At 34.2% G+C, this 16,061-nt stretch overlaps 1 protein-coding gene across 9 annotated transcripts in view; it reads left to right on the top strand.

Annotated features, from left to right (window-relative positions):
- The window catches only part of Tia1 (TIA1 cytotoxic granule associated RNA binding protein), a 35,155-nt gene extending 19,353 nt beyond the window's left edge, over window positions 1-15,802 (top strand). The window contains exons 3-13 of one of the 9 annotated variants that reach the window (XM_010609656.3): window positions 420-518; window positions 1,505-1,559; window positions 1,732-1,764; window positions 2,961-3,048; window positions 6,328-6,403; window positions 11,009-11,117; window positions 11,512-11,607; window positions 11,723-11,807; window positions 12,399-12,522; window positions 13,993-14,135; window positions 15,254-15,802. In XM_010609656.3, the coding sequence (XP_010607958.1) occupies window positions 420-518; window positions 1,505-1,559; window positions 1,732-1,764; window positions 2,961-3,048; window positions 6,328-6,403; window positions 11,009-11,117; window positions 11,512-11,607; window positions 11,723-11,807; window positions 12,399-12,522; window positions 13,993-14,135; window positions 15,254-15,380 (1,035 nt within the window). In that variant the 3' untranslated portion in view covers window positions 15,381-15,802. Of the gene's footprint in view, window positions 1-419; window positions 519-1,504; window positions 1,560-1,731; window positions 1,765-2,441; window positions 2,461-2,960; window positions 3,049-4,598; window positions 5,470-6,327; window positions 6,404-11,008; window positions 11,251-11,511; window positions 11,608-11,722; window positions 11,808-12,398; window positions 12,523-13,989; window positions 14,136-15,253 lie in introns of those variants that run through there. The other 8 variants (XM_010609655.3, XM_033764607.1, XM_010609657.3 and 5 more) reach the window with 8 other exon arrangements.
- The last annotated feature ends 259 nt before the right edge of the window (window positions 15,803-16,061 follow it).

The following is a 16,061-nucleotide window of genomic DNA, read 5'->3' as shown; positions in this document are numbered from 1 at the left end:
TTTTTTTTTTTTTTTTTTTTGAGGCAGGTCTAAGTTGCCCAGCTAGGCTTGAACTTGTGATCCTCCTGTCTCAGCCTCCTATGGTACTGGGATTATATGCATGTGTAACTGTGCCTGGCTAAAGAAGATAGCTTTCCATAAAGATAGTTTGCTTTCAAGTATTTCCTTTGTGTGTTGGGGGGGCAGTACTGGGATTGAACCTTGGTCCTGTGCATGGTGGGCAGACACTACAACTGAACTGAATCCCAGCCCTAGGTTTTTCCTCTTTTATCTAAAAATTTGCTTGTGTAATGGACCATTCACTCTCAATGTCCTGATAACTGAAGTGTATACAATTTTGTTTAAAAATATCTTTACATAATTTTAAGATAATCAGAGAATGAAGCTTAAAATTGACTTTTGTATCCCTTCTCCAACAGACAGCTGGAAATGATCCGTACTGTTTTGTGGAGTTTCATGAACATCGCCATGCAGCTGCAGCACTAGCTGCTATGAATGGGCGGAAGATAATGGGTAAGGTAAGCTGTCATGATAAAAGGTGACTTGCCTGGGAGTTTTTAAAGTTATTTATGGTTTGCTTTCCTTTTTAGAAGCATTGTATTGTTGGGTATGGTGCCTCATGCCTGTAATCCCAGCGCTCAGGAGGCTTAGGCAGGAGGAACACTGAGTTCGAGGCTAGCTGGATTACATAGTGAGTTCAAGGCCAGCCTGAACTACACAGAAAGAAGACCTTGTCTCTAAAAAACCAAAAAAAGGGCCAGGGATTTAGCTCAGTGGTTCTGCCGCCGGCCTTGAAAGCACAAGGACCTGAGTTCAATCCCTGGTACCAAAAAGAAAAAAAACAAAACAAAACAAAAAAGAAGCATTATATTTACTTTTTAGCAAAAGATCAGTTATGTATCCATATTTCATATTTTAAAAACTGGGATAAGCTTTCAGGAGAGGACAGTTTTTATGTTTGTATTTTCTGACATATTTGTATGATAAAAAATATTTGTTGAATTATTCAATCTTTGATAAAATATCTGGTAACACTGGATAATAATGAGGAACAATAAATGGAAAAAATCTAATGGTTCCTTTGGTAAAACAGGTTATTTGAACATTTTTAGAGATGTATAAAGATTAGGGTATTTCTTTTTTGGGGGCACTGGGGATCAAACTCAGGACCTTGCACTTGTGAGGCAGGGGGTAGAACCACTGAGCTAAGCCCCCGTCCCTAAGATTAGGGTATTTCAAGCTGGGCATATTGCTCAGTGTTCGAGCACTTGACTAGAATGTGCAAGGCCGTGGGTTCAATCCCCAGTACTGATGGGGAGAGACTACAACGTCAAAGTGATCTGCATAAATGTGGGTCAAATGATGGTTATTGAAACTTTGACCAAAACTTCTATTCCTTTGAATATTTTACCTTAAACTAATACCTATTCTGTGTATTCATAGATACAAATCTTGTTTTAAACTTTTATCATTATGGAATATAAATGGAGAAATTTTCTTTTAGGAAGTCAAAGTGAATTGGGCAACAACTCCCAGCAGTCAAAAGAAAGATACAAGCAGTAAGTATATTTTGTACCCTGTGAATATTTGTTTTTATTATACCCAGTAGTTTTATTGTAAAGCATATAAACATCATACATGTTTGCAGTAATATTTTGATCGTTATCCTAAGATATGATTTAATGTGTTTGTGTTAATAAATTTAAGAACAAATCTAATCTTTGTCATCAGGTAGTACCGTTGTCAGCACACAGCGTTCACAAGGTAATTGTGTCTTCTTAAACATAAAATGAAATCTCTTGCAAAGGCTATTCACTAACCACCTGAAGTTTTTTTGTTTGATACTGGGGGGAGGTGGGAGGAGGATATAGCATTTTTGTTTATTTCTTTGGCAGTATTTTCCCCCTTTTTCTCATTGTTCACCACATGTGGCTTGTCCACTATTATGGTGCTAATTCATCTCTCTGACCCCTTGGTAGCAGCTGATTTCTTAGAAATATTTTCACCACCTAAAGGGCAAGATACTCTGCTTCCTTGAGGTCACCTGGGCTTCATACCCAGATCTTCCAGGTGCTCAAGTTGCTCCTGAAACTGTTTCCCAAAAAGCAACATAGTATGTTGCTTAAGACCTGCCAAATAGTGGTAACCTGCTTTACAAATATACTTTGTCAAAATTCATATATATATATATATTGTCCAACAATTTTGCATTTTTAAATGTTTCTTTTTGAGTGTTATCTTTTTAAAAATTGCATATGGGATGATTATTTCTTTCCAATGCTTTTTTAATGGTTCTGATATAAAGTGAAGGGATTACTGTTTTCATTCTGTTGCCTTCAGTCTTAGTTCACTTGCACATGGATTCACATAAACTGAATGATGTAATGTCTGGGCAACCAAAACTGTTGGCTTTTGAGAAAACTGTCAAAATACTTTAACATCAAACTGTTGCAATGCAAGGTATTTCTTTGATTGTTCTTCACAAAATATGGGTAAACCAAGTAGATGGTGTAGCTAGCTTCAGTAACTGTCTTAACTGAGGCAAATCTAGTCTAATGAACTTACAATACCACTATTTTATTTTAGTTGTAAAGCCGTATTATAGTGGTAAAATGAATAAAAGTAAATAATTACTATTAGAATGGCAACTCTTTGGTCTTTTTACAGAACTGAGACTTGTTATATATTAATTTATTCTCATAGACTAGCATAATTGACTATAAATAGAAATGTAACTGAGTTTCCAGTTAGCCTTATCAGTCTTTAGAAGAATCTTTTCTGTATTGTTACCTTTATTTGTTTAAAATTAATAGGAGTTTTATACAGATAGTGTAGTGTTTTATTTATGCTTTATATTATCTATAAATTATCTTAAGAATACTTTATTGCATAGATTGTAGTATTTTCCAAATTCTGACGTTTTATTCTTCTTTTCACTTCCCCTTTTATCCCCTTATAAGATCATTTCCATGTCTTTGTTGGTGATCTCAGTCCAGAAATTACAACTGAAGATATCAAAGCAGCTTTTGCACCATTTGGAAGAATATCGTAAGTAATAGAAGATAAATAAAATATTTGTAATTAGAAAAATTTTATGTAAAAGTAATTTTAAAATAGTTCTGTTGTAAATTTGGGACACTAATTTTAACTCTTGAACATAGTATATTAGATTGTTTAGAGATCATTCAAGATATTACTAGCAAAAGATTATTATCCCATTAAATGAATAAATCTTTAATCTTCAATTATCTTAAAATCCTTTTTCAACAAGCATTAGTTTTTAAGAGACATTTGTTACTGTACATGTTATAGTTTCTTACATAGATACTTTGCTAGTTTGATAATAATCTTCAATAACTTGTGCTTTGACTAAGCAATTATTTGGGCACTTCTATGATACCATGCATTTTGTGCTAATATAACTTAAAAAAACCTTCAGTTCAGTCTGAAAAGCACTTCTTAAATGTTACTTCCTAGGTTTTGTCTTTTAAAAAACATGTTAACAAAAATAGTGCCTTATAGTTTTTGTAAATCACTGTCTTGCTTGCATTTGATATTAATCATACATGTAGGCTCTTTCTGAGTGTCTTTATTCAAGGTAGCATTCATCATAGAAGAACTGTAATATTTTGAAAAGCATGCCATAGTAGAGAAAGAATAATTTTTAAAATAATATTTAGGAGTAATTGTTGAATTTAGAAAAAAAATTTTAGGGTTTCTGGTTGCTTTTTATTATTTTAGCTAGAAGAGTAGTAAAGAAAGTGCTAGTTGTGGTTTGGGTTGAACAGACCAACAGCAAAAACGAGGAGTTGAGGATGGTGGAAAGTAAATGCCTGTAGAAGTGATGATGAGTTTTAGGAGTTTTCTTTTGAAGAGTTGTTCATTGGTAATACTATGAAAATGCATAGGGACCAAGGAGTGACCAACTTTAAAAATAGTCACAAAATTGGAGTTTATAAATGGACTCTTCTGTTAGATGAGATTTGTCTTCGTGAGAACTAATTAGAAAATAAAGTTTTAATTTCTTGGTTCTCTTTTATCTGCTTTTGTGTTTCGGTAATGGTCAGCTTGTTTTTAGTTACCTAGACTTGAATATTTGGCTGCTCAGGGGTTCTATAAGTCCCTCTATGCCAAACTTTGAATGCTTTCATTTTGTTGTGCAGAATCTTTATATTAAGTTTCATGCAATCCTCAGAGTAGTCACAGGACCATAAGGGATTAAGAACCCCATTGTAGATCTTTGCTGCTGCTTTTTCAGAGAATATTTAAGGAGAAGTAAGAGTTGATTATATTTCTGGACTGACATTTCTTGTGAGCTAAATCCCCGGTCCATCCTGAAGCTTTGAAAAGAAAATATTTTAACATTTTAAACAGATTAAGTAGCTATTTTGTTAAATGAATTTTGATTTAAGTAGCTTTTCTTAAAGTGGGAATTTTATTTTGGGATTGTACAAAGATTGTGTAGTAATTGGAGAGTTTAAGTTAAATAACCTAATTTTAGCAACTTGATTATTTTAATCATGGATCGATAATTTCTTTTTGTTAAATGCAGTATATTGGTATGGTTTTTAGTCTGAATTTTCTTGTGGTCTCACAGTTACTGATGTATGCATTATTTTTTTTCTTGGTAAAGCTTTGCTTTAAATTTTATCATTTTTAATTGAGGTAGTATATATGTATAATGTCTGAGTTTTAGACCATGCAAGGCGTTAGGTTTCCTAAATTTAAAAGAACCATTTGGCAATGGATAGCATATTTTTCTGATTTTTACAATTGTTGTTGTTAGTGGAGATAAATTGACAGTTATATGTTGAACGGGGTTCTCATTATAGTTAGATATTCTTTATAGGGATACTAAAACTGTTTAGTTTACTGAAGATGTTATAATGAATGATGGCCAGTTAAACTATTTAGTATAAAAAAATGCTTTCCCTTTTTTACACAACTTAAAATTTTCTTGTTTCTTAAGTCTAGGGTAACACAGCAAATTTTGGGGTAGAAGTATATCAGCTACCAAATTAAATGCATGTGTACCATATAGATAATTTAAGAAATATTTTTATATATTGAGAAGTGACTTGCATTAATTTTCCCTTTTCACCAGCACCTCCTTGTCATTTTGACTGCACTTAATAAATCACCCCTAAATTAGTCTAAAATATGCTTATGTATATTTTAATATAAAATTACATTGCATGGCTTTCTGACTTGGGTTTTTGTTGTAAAAGTGCCTGTTTTGTTCATGTGTCCTGAGAGAACAAGCATTGTGACATACGTGGCTAACTTAAAAGCAGATTGCCTGTGAAGCACAATTTGAGTCCAATTTTTTGAGGTATGGAGTTTTAGCTATCATGGCTGGGTTTTTACTCAATCTCAAATAATAGGGCTCTGGTTATTTTGCAGAGTGTCTCTGAAGAATGGACAGAATTGCCCTGGCTAACTACAAGCTACGGTTCACAGTGGATAAATGTTGGCGTGCTTTTTTACTTTCTGATTTTTTTAAATTTCGCTTTTATTATCTGTAGTTTCCAATCAATCTTAATATGAATGCTATTATAAAATTCAGTATAAAATCTTTCTTATATAACTTAAAACTAAAGTGTATATCTAGTGTTTTTCTTCAATGATTTAACGTTTCTGAAATATCAAGTTTTCACTTTACCCTAGCCCAAATGGGTGTATAGATTGATTTGAGAAAATGAAATAATTTAATTAGTTTAGGAAATATATAATTTAATTCTTTTAGTTTCCAATTTTCTATTTTATTTTTTTAATGATTAGGTAGAATATGGTATCAAATAGCAAATTATGAGTTGCATGGTTAAAGAAAGCCATTCATTTATTGTGCCTGGGAAACTTTTAAGTGGTTAAGTAGTAATTCACACGAATAGCTACTTTCACCATGCTTACTATATAAAATGATAAAAAACATTTTGAAGTGGGAGGCAATTTCTTTATAATATGTACATATATTAGAAATTACTGCTGGGCATGGTGGCACATGCCTGTAATCCCAGCACTTGGGAGGCTGAGGCAGGAGAATTACCACACGTTCAAGGCCATCCTGGGCTACGTAGTGAGTTCAAGGCTAGCCTGGAATACATAGTAAGACCCTGTCTCAAAAAAAACTTAAAAAAAAGTTACTGATTTGCATGTCTGTAAAGCCTCATTTGCTAATACATGATAAATCTTATAGTAAAAGGTACATTTTCATTAAAGGCTCACTTTAAATATGGTGAAACATGAAATGAGTTTGTGTATGAAATTCTCACTTTATATCCAGAGGACAGTTAGCAAACCTAAACTTCTGATTGTTTCTGTTTGCAGAGATGCTCGAGTGGTAAAAGACATGGCAACAGGAAAGTCTAAGGGATATGGCTTTGTCTCCTTTTTCAACAAATGGGTGAGCTCAATCAGAAGTGCATGTCTAGTGCTATAAGAGTGAAGAATGGGAACACTGTTTTAATTATTAATTTTTTACATCTACTATTTAATTCATTTCACTGATAATTACATGCTCACTAAGAAGAAGAAGATATCTTCTTGGGCCAGGGATTTAGCTCAGCAGTTCGGTGGCCTGCCTTGCAAGCGCAAGGACCCGAGACTATTGATTTATTCAGCATATATTTAGCACCTGATACATACAAAGTATGGATAAAATGTTTCCTAAACAGAAGATATTTAGATTATCAGTCAAAAGTAGATGTAGGCTGGGGATTTGGGCTTAGTGGTTCCGCCACCTGCCTTGCCAAGTGCAAGGGCCTGAGTTCAATCCCCAGTACCAAAAAAAAAAAAAAAAAAAAAAAAAAAAAAAAAAAAAAAAAAAAAAAAAAAAATAGGTGTTGAAAAATCTTATTTAAGGGGACTGGAGGTATTGCTTAGTAGTATAGCACAGATAGCATTAGCATTTCTGAGACCCTTGGCACAGGCCCTAACAAGGTCAGCCTCAATTATAAGGCAAGACCCTGTCTGAAAAAACAAAATAATTAGGAAAGTACTCTGAATGGTGAGAGCTTTTTAAAAAATTATATATTAATGTATATGAGATATAACCATATTTTTCTTTGATTATTTACCATCAATTTGCATATATTTTAAATTTCTGGTTTTTGCAGAGCAAAGGAAGGATACTGTGGTACTGATTATAGAGAGAATTCCATGTATAAGGTGAAAAGCTGATTTATGTAAAAAACAAAAAGAGGAAATGTATTTGTGTGATATGGATTTTTTTTGTTGGGTTTTTTTGTTTTGTTTTGTTTTGTTTTTTTTTTTTGGTATGGGGTATCAAACTAGGGTCCTTGAGCTTGCAAGGCAGGTGATGGAACCACTGAGCTAAATCCTGGGCCACTCTGTGATGTGTTTTGTGTTATCTAAATATTAGACATGAGGCCTTCATACTGAACTGTATACCATCCTTTTTTTAATCTGGAATTAGAGTGTGTCACCATGCTCAGTGTTGTGTCTTCTTTGTGTTGTAAATATATTGCCAGTTTAAATAACAAAGTGCTTTAAATCTTTCAATATAATAACTGAATATTGAAAGCAGTTAAATGCATTAGGATCACACAAAAATACAAGACTGAAAATAAATTCTTGAGTTTGAATTAGGCTAAAAATTATATACAAGACTGCATAGTGGAACAATTTATATGCACAAATTTTGCAGTATACTTCAAGGTTTCATTAAAACTTGAATTTTATTCTATTATGATTAATGGTTGTATATAGTAAGTACAAAAGCCTTTTGTGTTAGAGTGCCTTAGAATGAGACAGTAAAAGTTTTTTCTTACTTTAATAATTAATGGAGTATTTTGAAAATGATATTATTTCTTGGTAACTCCAGATTAAGTTTATGAACATCATTTGTTGATAGGCTATGATAAATGGACTATATATCTCCTTCTGAGTTAAAATATCTGTGTGCAGCTATGCCAGTGGCCCAAAATGTCATGTTCTTTGTAGTTCTCATGCCTACTTATAGTGACCAAATGTCACCTAATGTCTGATGATTCCTAACTGTGAACTTTTACTAATTGCTCATTATAACAGCTCCCAGACATTTACCTAAAATTTAATATCCAAATCAGAAATTTGTTCTAAAAATCTATATATGGCTAGCAAGTCTTGGCAAAAGCATAAAATTTACTGCAATTGTAACTAAGATGTTCCCAGAGCAACATTACATCTTGTGATCAAGATTGTTTAAATGCATTATGCAATATAGATACTATTTTCTCTGTATATGAAAGTGTGTTTTAAGAAAGTAGAGAAATCTGTAAAGATACTGCATAAGCCTATGAGATTGGGAAAAACCCATATATTTGGATAAAAGTTGGAAATAATAAAAGTCCTTAACAAGTGAAAAAATTCAAGCTCAACTGCATACGTGATGTGTCCTAACTACCAATTATGAGACTTTGTCTCCTGTGAGACAAGAAAATAAAAATTATGACAGTGTAATTTTTTTTTTTTTTTTTTTTTTTTTTGTACCAGGGATCGAACTCAGGGCCTTGCGCTTAGAAGACACATGGTTGTGCCACTGAGCTAAATCCCTGGCCCATGACAGTGTAATTTTACTTGTTATTCTCAGCATAGTATTTTGGGAAGGTAGAAAAATACTTTATACATTGGATTGGTGAACACAGTCTGAGTTCCTTAGAGAATTAATTTTCAGATTCATAGTGTGTGTTCTAGTACAACTTGGGGAATAAGTTATGAGTTAGGATGGACTAGGAACTCATTTTTTCCCATTTGAGATTATGGAATATAGACTTCCGTATAAATTTCATTATTGATGCATATTTCATAGGAACTAGTATCAAATGGTCCTCATTTAGATGTCTCACAAGTATGTTAAATTTGCCGTGTTTTTTTTTTTTTTTCCTGAACTTGAATAGAACTCAGGGGATTTGCAACGATGTACACCCCAGTCCTTTTAGAGTTTTGTTTATTTTGAGACAAGTTCACACTAGATTGCCCAGGCTGGGCTTGAACTTGTGATCCTCTTCCCTTAACCTCCCAGAGTGCTAGGGTTACAGATATGCCCCTCCACTTCCAGCTTAAATTTACCATGTCTTAAACAGAGCTCTTCCATATTTAGACCTGTTCCTCTTCTCCCTCCCAGTCTTGATTTAGTAAAAGGTAGCATCCTTCTAACTTCTCAAGCAAGAACCTAAGAATTACTTTCAATTAGTTCCCCCTTTTCTTACTGTGTCGTCCTCCTACCTCATTCTCCTTTTTAGATTCTATCCACTGCTACCACTAGCCAGCAACACTTTTTTTAAACCTAGAGTATTGCAATAGTCTCATAAAATGTCTTATTCCACTGTCTTCCTGAATCTTTCTCTTCCTAGTACTAAGAATGTCCTTTTGTTTTTGTTTTATGTTGTGTTGTGTTGTTCCAGTACAAGGGATTGAACCCAAGGCCTTATGTATGCTAGGCAAGTATACTCTTAGTACTTACCTACATCTCCAGCCCAGAAAAAAAATCAAATCATGACAATGCCTTATTTAAATTATTTCCATTTCAATATCTGAAGTAGCTCAGTGGTAGAGCACTTACCTAGCATGTGCAAGGCCCTGGGTTCAGTCTCCAGAACAACAAAAAGACAAACAGACCTATGAAAGAACTACATCTTTCTTTACTTGGGTGTGGTGGTACACACTTATACTCACAGGCTTTGGGAGGCTGAGGTCAGTCTTGGCTACATATCAAGACCTTGTTATAAGAAATAAAATCTTTCAGTTCTGTTCACTTACACCCTTTCTTTTAGCTCACTATATTCTACTGAAATTAATCTTCTTTCCATGAACTTCTGATTCTTTCCAAACTTCGCTGCCTTAACACTGAAGTGCTTTTCCATCTTCTGGGGCTTTCTTCCCTATCATTTTGTTCTGTTTTGTTTTTTTTGTTGTTGTTTTTGAGACAGGGTCTCACTATATAGGTGAGACTTACCTGGAACTCAATATGTATCCCAGGCTGGTCTCCAACTCACAGCAATCCTCCTGCCTCAGCCTCCCGAATGCTGGGATTACAGGCATGCACCACCATGCCTGGCAGTTTTGGTTTGGTTTTCTTTTGTTTTGTTTTTGAGACTTCTCTATCATTTTGATTGTTCTAATTTTTACTCCTCTCAGTCTTAAATATCATTTCAAAAATGCTGGGACAGAAGAAAAAAGTTGGGGCTAAAACCCAGTGCTTAATGCTACCACTGAGCTATGTCCCTAGTCCTCAGCTTTTTGTTTCTTTTTTTTTTTTTTTTTTTTTTTTTTTTTTTTTTTTTTTTTTTTTTTTTTTGGTATCAGGGATTGAACTTGGGTCTTTGTGCTTACAAGGCTGGTCACCAAACCGCTGAGCTAAATCCCTGGCCCTTACTAAGCCTTTTGTTTCTATCACCGCATGAATCTTAGTTTGTAATTGTATTTTGCTCCCTAAAAGGATGTAAGAGCCATGAAAGAATCTAAAAGGCTGTATGTCCTTCACTAGTGTATCCCTACCTCTTAACATAGTGCCTAGAACATGGAAAGGACTCAGGATTTATTTGTTGAATGAATAAGAAACCTTATAGTGTGATTAACAAGCTTGTTGGGCTGTGTGAAGTAAGTTTTATTCGTATTAGGCTGAATTATTACATGTACTTTATGCTAGCTACCTCCTTAGGACTTTGGAACTCCAGACTTTTTCAGATGATAAATCACAAGTGGTGCATGCCTGTAATCTCAGCACCGAGGAGGCTGAGGCAGAAGGATCACTTCATGTTTGAGGCCAGCCTGAACCACAGGCCAGACCCTGACACATGCACACATACAAAAATGATAACAAAGGGACTGTTTCCAAATAAAGATAATTTAAAAGCACGATTTCATTTTGGAACTGCTATATAGCGTGTATTTTGTAAAGCACTTTCACTGTAATAACATGTGAAAAGCACCAAGTTTTCTTTACTATTAAAAGTTGAACATCATCTAATAGTGGATTCTTTGTTGTTTCTAATGTTGTGCGGAACAGGATGCCGAAAACGCCATACAACAGATGGGTGGCCAGTGGCTTGGTGGAAGACAAATCAGAACTAACTGGGCAACCCGAAAGCCTCCAGCTCCAAAGAGTACATATGAGTGTAGGTGTATTGGAGAAGAAAAGGAAATGTGGAATTTTGGAGAAAGATACGATAGATTTTAAATGTTAGACCTGGTCCCGGAGACTTATTGCAGAAATAGATGACAAGCAAATCAAGACTACTGTTCAAAAATGTACTTAGTTTTCATTTTTGTAATTTTAAATAATAGATTATATTATCTTTAATGTTAAGTCTCCTCTTAAATAGAGAATACTGGGTAATTTTTTAGACATTCTTGGGGGAAGTTTAATCCTAAACTTGAATGTAATAAGTATTTTGTAAGCATTTTGATCAAGGTAAATACTGCCATTATAAGTAGTACAGTTAATATTGTTTTTCTCCTTCTGAACATTTTATCTAAGGAATTAAAGATACACAACTTTTTCCTTCCCAGCAAACACTAAACAGCTGTCATATGATGAGGTTGTGAGTCAGTCTAGTCCAAGCAACTGTACTGTATACTGTGGAGGTGTTACTTCTGGGCTAACAGGTATGAGAGTTTTACTTGTGGCATGCTGAAATTAATTTTTAAACCAAGAAACTTGGCATTAATAGGATTGTAGTATAACTTACTCTGGTTTCTTGTGTTTTTACTTTTCTAACAGAACAGCTAATGCGCCAGACTTTTTCACCATTTGGACAAATAATGGAAATTCGGGTCTTTCCAGATAAAGGATATTCATTTGTTCGGTAGGGTTGGTTTGGTTTTTTCTTTTTTTACTCTTTGTGGAACTGGGGATTGAATCTAGGCCCTTCACAGTAAACTACATCTGGTCCTTCTTTAATTTTTTTTGAGACAGGATATTGGCTATGTCACTAAATTGACCAGACAGGGCTCAAACTCTCTCACCGCCCAGAGTGCTGGGCTCCTAGTTAATGTGCCACCACATCTACTTAGATTTTTTTTTTCCAAAAATTTTCTCCCCTCAAATAATTTTTGAGTATTTAACTTGGCTATTTTCTTAGGAATTTACCTTGGGTTATGTTTTGTTTTTTCAGCAAGAAATAAAATTATAGTTTCCTTTTTTTTTTTTTTTTTTTTTAAAGTTTCACCAAAAAATTTCACCAAAGTTTTGCCTTAGTGTTTTGTTTTGTTTTTTTTGATAACAGGGATCAAACTTGGGTCCTTGTGTACTTGTAGACAGCGGGTGGAACCACTGAGCAAAATCCCCAGCCTTCACCTTAGTTTTAAAGGAACAAGTCTTTCATTTTAAAAAATGTTTCATTCATAAATATTTTAAAATAATGTATATTGGTGATTCTTAATATTGTTTCCAATAGGTTCAATTCCCATGAAAGTGCAGCACATGCAATTGTGTCTGTTAATGGTACTACAATTGAAGGTCATGTTGTGAAATGCTATTGGGGCAAAGAAACTCTTGATATGATAAATCCCGTGCAACAGGTGAGCTGCTCCTTTGGAAAATAATTTCGGGGAAAATAATGTTTATTTATTTTACTTTACTTTTTTGGTACTGGGGATTGAACTCAGGACTTTGCACTTGTGCGTCAGATGGCAGAACCACTGAGCTAAATCCCCAGCCCAATAATGTTTATTTGTTTGTTTTGTTGGTACGGGGATCGAACTTGGGACTTTGTATTAGTGAGGCAGGCAGCAGAACCACTGTGCTAAATCCCCAGCCCCCAATAATGTTTATTTTAAAATAAAGATTATTGATAGTTTTTCTTAATAAGTTTCTAGCTTGATTCATAGGACATAAGAGCTCTTCCGACGTGTATTATAGTTTCAGCGTGGTGTTTCATGGATTGCAGTGCTGACATGAGGAGTATAACCACCTCATTTGACTCATGCTTACTCGGTGGATTTTAAAATCCTCCAACATAGCTAGGTGTGATGGCACACGCCTGTAATCCCAGCACTTGGGAGGCTGAGGCAGGAGGATCGCTGTGAGTTTGAGACCAACCTGGGCTACATAGTGAGTTCCAGGTCAGTTTCAACTACATAGTGAGACCCTGTCTCAAAAAAAAAAAAAAAAAAATCCTCTGACAAATCTATGAAGGTCTTGTCTTTTTTTAATACTTTGTAGATATATTCACATACTAAATGGAGAAATCACAAGCATGTTTGACTTAACTGAATAAAAATAAAGCTATAATAAATGTATTTAGAGGCTTGGCATTTTATTCTAGATTTTGCAGCCTTTTATTTTTTCAGGTTGCTATAGTGGTCAGACAAAGATTGTATGATGCCACAAAGATTGGTGAGTGGAGGATAGAAGTGAGAGTAAGAAAATGCTAACCTATATAGATTTTTTAAATAAACCAACTAGAACAGTAAGTTATCTTTGAACTTTCCCAATCTAAAGGAAATAAATAATCATGTGGATAGATTACCAAACATGTAAACATTGTACTAAATAGTTTTTATCCACTTCCACTGCCTTAAAAAGACTGCCACAAGGGCTAGGAATGTAGCCTTGCCTGTCTGGCAAGTGCAGGTTGCTGAGGGGGGGAAGATTGAGGTTAAATAAACATCTATTGAAAAATGAGCAAAGTAAAACCTAACTAAATAAAATGGTTCAATTCCCAGTACAAAAAAAAAAGTGACTGCCATGTAGAGCATCTTGTAGTTTTAGTTTTTTGTTTGTTTGTTTGTTTGTACCGAGGATCAAACCTTGCACTTGTGAGGCAGGTGGCAGAACCACTGAGCTAAATCCCTGGTTCCTCTTGTAGTATTACAGTAATATAACCTCATTATTTTTGTAGCAATTCCTTACTAAATTATTGTTTATCCTGTCATTTTAATATAATGCTGTCCCTTGTATTTCAGCTGGTTTTGGTATATCAGGGCTGTGTATATACAAACAACTTAAAATAGTACTGAAGTATCTGTTGTAATTTTTTCTAATAGCAGAATCAAATTGGATATCCACAACCTTATGGCCAGTGGGGCCAGTGGTATGGAAATGCACAGCAAATTGGCCAATATATGCCTAATGGTTGGCAGGTACCTGCATATGGAATGTATGGCCAAGCATGGAACCAGCAGGGATTTAAGTAAGCATATTTGATCTTTTCCTTTATTAAACTTTTAAAATACCATAAAGAAATTTTAAATAATCAGGCAATGTGACCTACTATGTATGTATAGTAAAATGTAACTGTAACCTATAAAGGACTTAATTTAGAGTAATTTTTAATTTATAGTTTTTAAAATATTTTGCTTTAGAAATTTGTCTAGAAGCCTGGTGTAGTGATGCACGCCTGTAATTCCTGCACTTGGAAGGCTGAGGCAGGAGGTTCACTGTGAGTTTGAGACCAGCCTAGGCCACATAGCAAGATCTTGTCTCAAAAAGAAATTTTTTTTTTTTTTTCGCCTTGAACTATTTTGCCTTGAAGTATAATCAGGGTCATATAAATTTTAGTAATGTCTGGTAATAAATGGAGTAAGTTTTTGTGAGAAAGTAAGTGCTTAATAATTGTTAAGCCTTTCACATGACTAGTGGTTCCATTAGCTATTCTTGGATACACATATTTTCTTCAAGGGAAGAGCATTTCTTAGCATTTAATGAACCTCACTCTGTATGGCTTCTGGCAGCCGGGACATGAACGCACTCAGTTTTCTCCTGGATGGCAAGCTTCTTTATACATCCTGAATTACACCATTTTACTTAAATTTCTGAAAAACATACAGGAAATAAAAATACTTTGCAGGTTAAAAATTACCTTATATTTGTATGGTAAAATTTGTGAATTTACATATACTAATAATTGTTAATTTATTCAAGTAACATAATTGCTAGTTCTATTATATTTGTTGATGGAGTTTCTTTCGGACAGAAGCTTGTTCATCGCATGTCCAACTCGGATGAGGATGGACAGTTTTCCTTTCTGAGATGCGAGCTTTCCTGAGTTCAAAGGGAATAAATATAATAAGTTAAGGGTATTTACTTAGCTGTATATCTCACAAAATTGAACTGCCTTAATGAAATGTGTGGGAATGCTTGTTTTCAAAAGAAAAAGCTTTTATTTATGCTATTGCTTTCCCTGGCATAGCAGTTTTTCTTATAAAGTGTATTTCCCATTCCTTATGTATTTGTTATTTGTCCTTGGCATCGCATTGTTTTAACCAGTGCATTTCCTTGCCCTTCTGCTTCTTTCACATTCTCTCCCAGTCAGACACAGTCTTCTGCGCCTTGGATGGGACCAAATTACGGAGTACAGCCACCTCAGGGGCAGAATGGCAGCATGTTGCCTAATCAGCCTGCGGGATATCGAGTGGCGGGGTATGAAACCCAGTGAAAAAGGACTCCAAAATCTAAAGCCAGTGGCTTGAGGCTACAGGGAGTGTAGTGAAGCCGTTGTTTACTTAAAGATTTATCAAATCAGTCAGTGCAAATATCAGATACAATGTATTTATTTAAAAGATTCATTTTTAATCATGAAATTACTTATCATCCACATTGTTTTAAAAAGAAACAAGATGCTGGATGTCTGCCAATTTTTGCCTTCATTACCTGTTTTGATAAAGTTTCTCAGATCCTTGTTTCAAATACAAATGCAGGGATTGCTGCCACTTTTTTAAAAAAAGTAAGAGGCAGAAAATTGCACAATGTTGAACTTTTTTCCACTATTGTAGTATACAGTTCTAGTTTGCATTCCTGACATGATTTAAAACATGTAATATAAAGATGTTAAAAAAAAAAAAAAAAAAAAAAAAAAAAAAAAAAAAAAAAAAAAAAACAGAAAAAGAAAAACCAAAACTGTGCAGTCTTGAAGTTCTTTGTAACCTTCAGCTTCTGCACAATTCTGTTTTAGGTTTTTAAAAATGCATTGAGTAATACCATCTCCATTGTTATCCCTTTAGGGTTTTTAAATATAAATTATTAGATTTACATCATTTTGTATTTACATTTTTCAGAAATTTGTCTTGCCTTATTAAAGTTCTGTAAAATACACTTAAATTGAAAAAAATGATGTTCA

Source organism: Fukomys damarensis, unplaced genomic scaffold, assembly GCF_012274545.1.
Source record: "Fukomys damarensis isolate Sample0158 unplaced genomic scaffold, DMR_v1.0_HiC HiC_scaffold_2, whole genome shotgun sequence".
Classification (NCBI taxonomy): Eukaryota; Metazoa; Chordata; class Mammalia; order Rodentia; family Bathyergidae; genus Fukomys; species Fukomys damarensis.
Note: the sequence above shows the minus strand (reverse complement) of the source record. Positions and strands in the feature narration are given on the sequence as shown.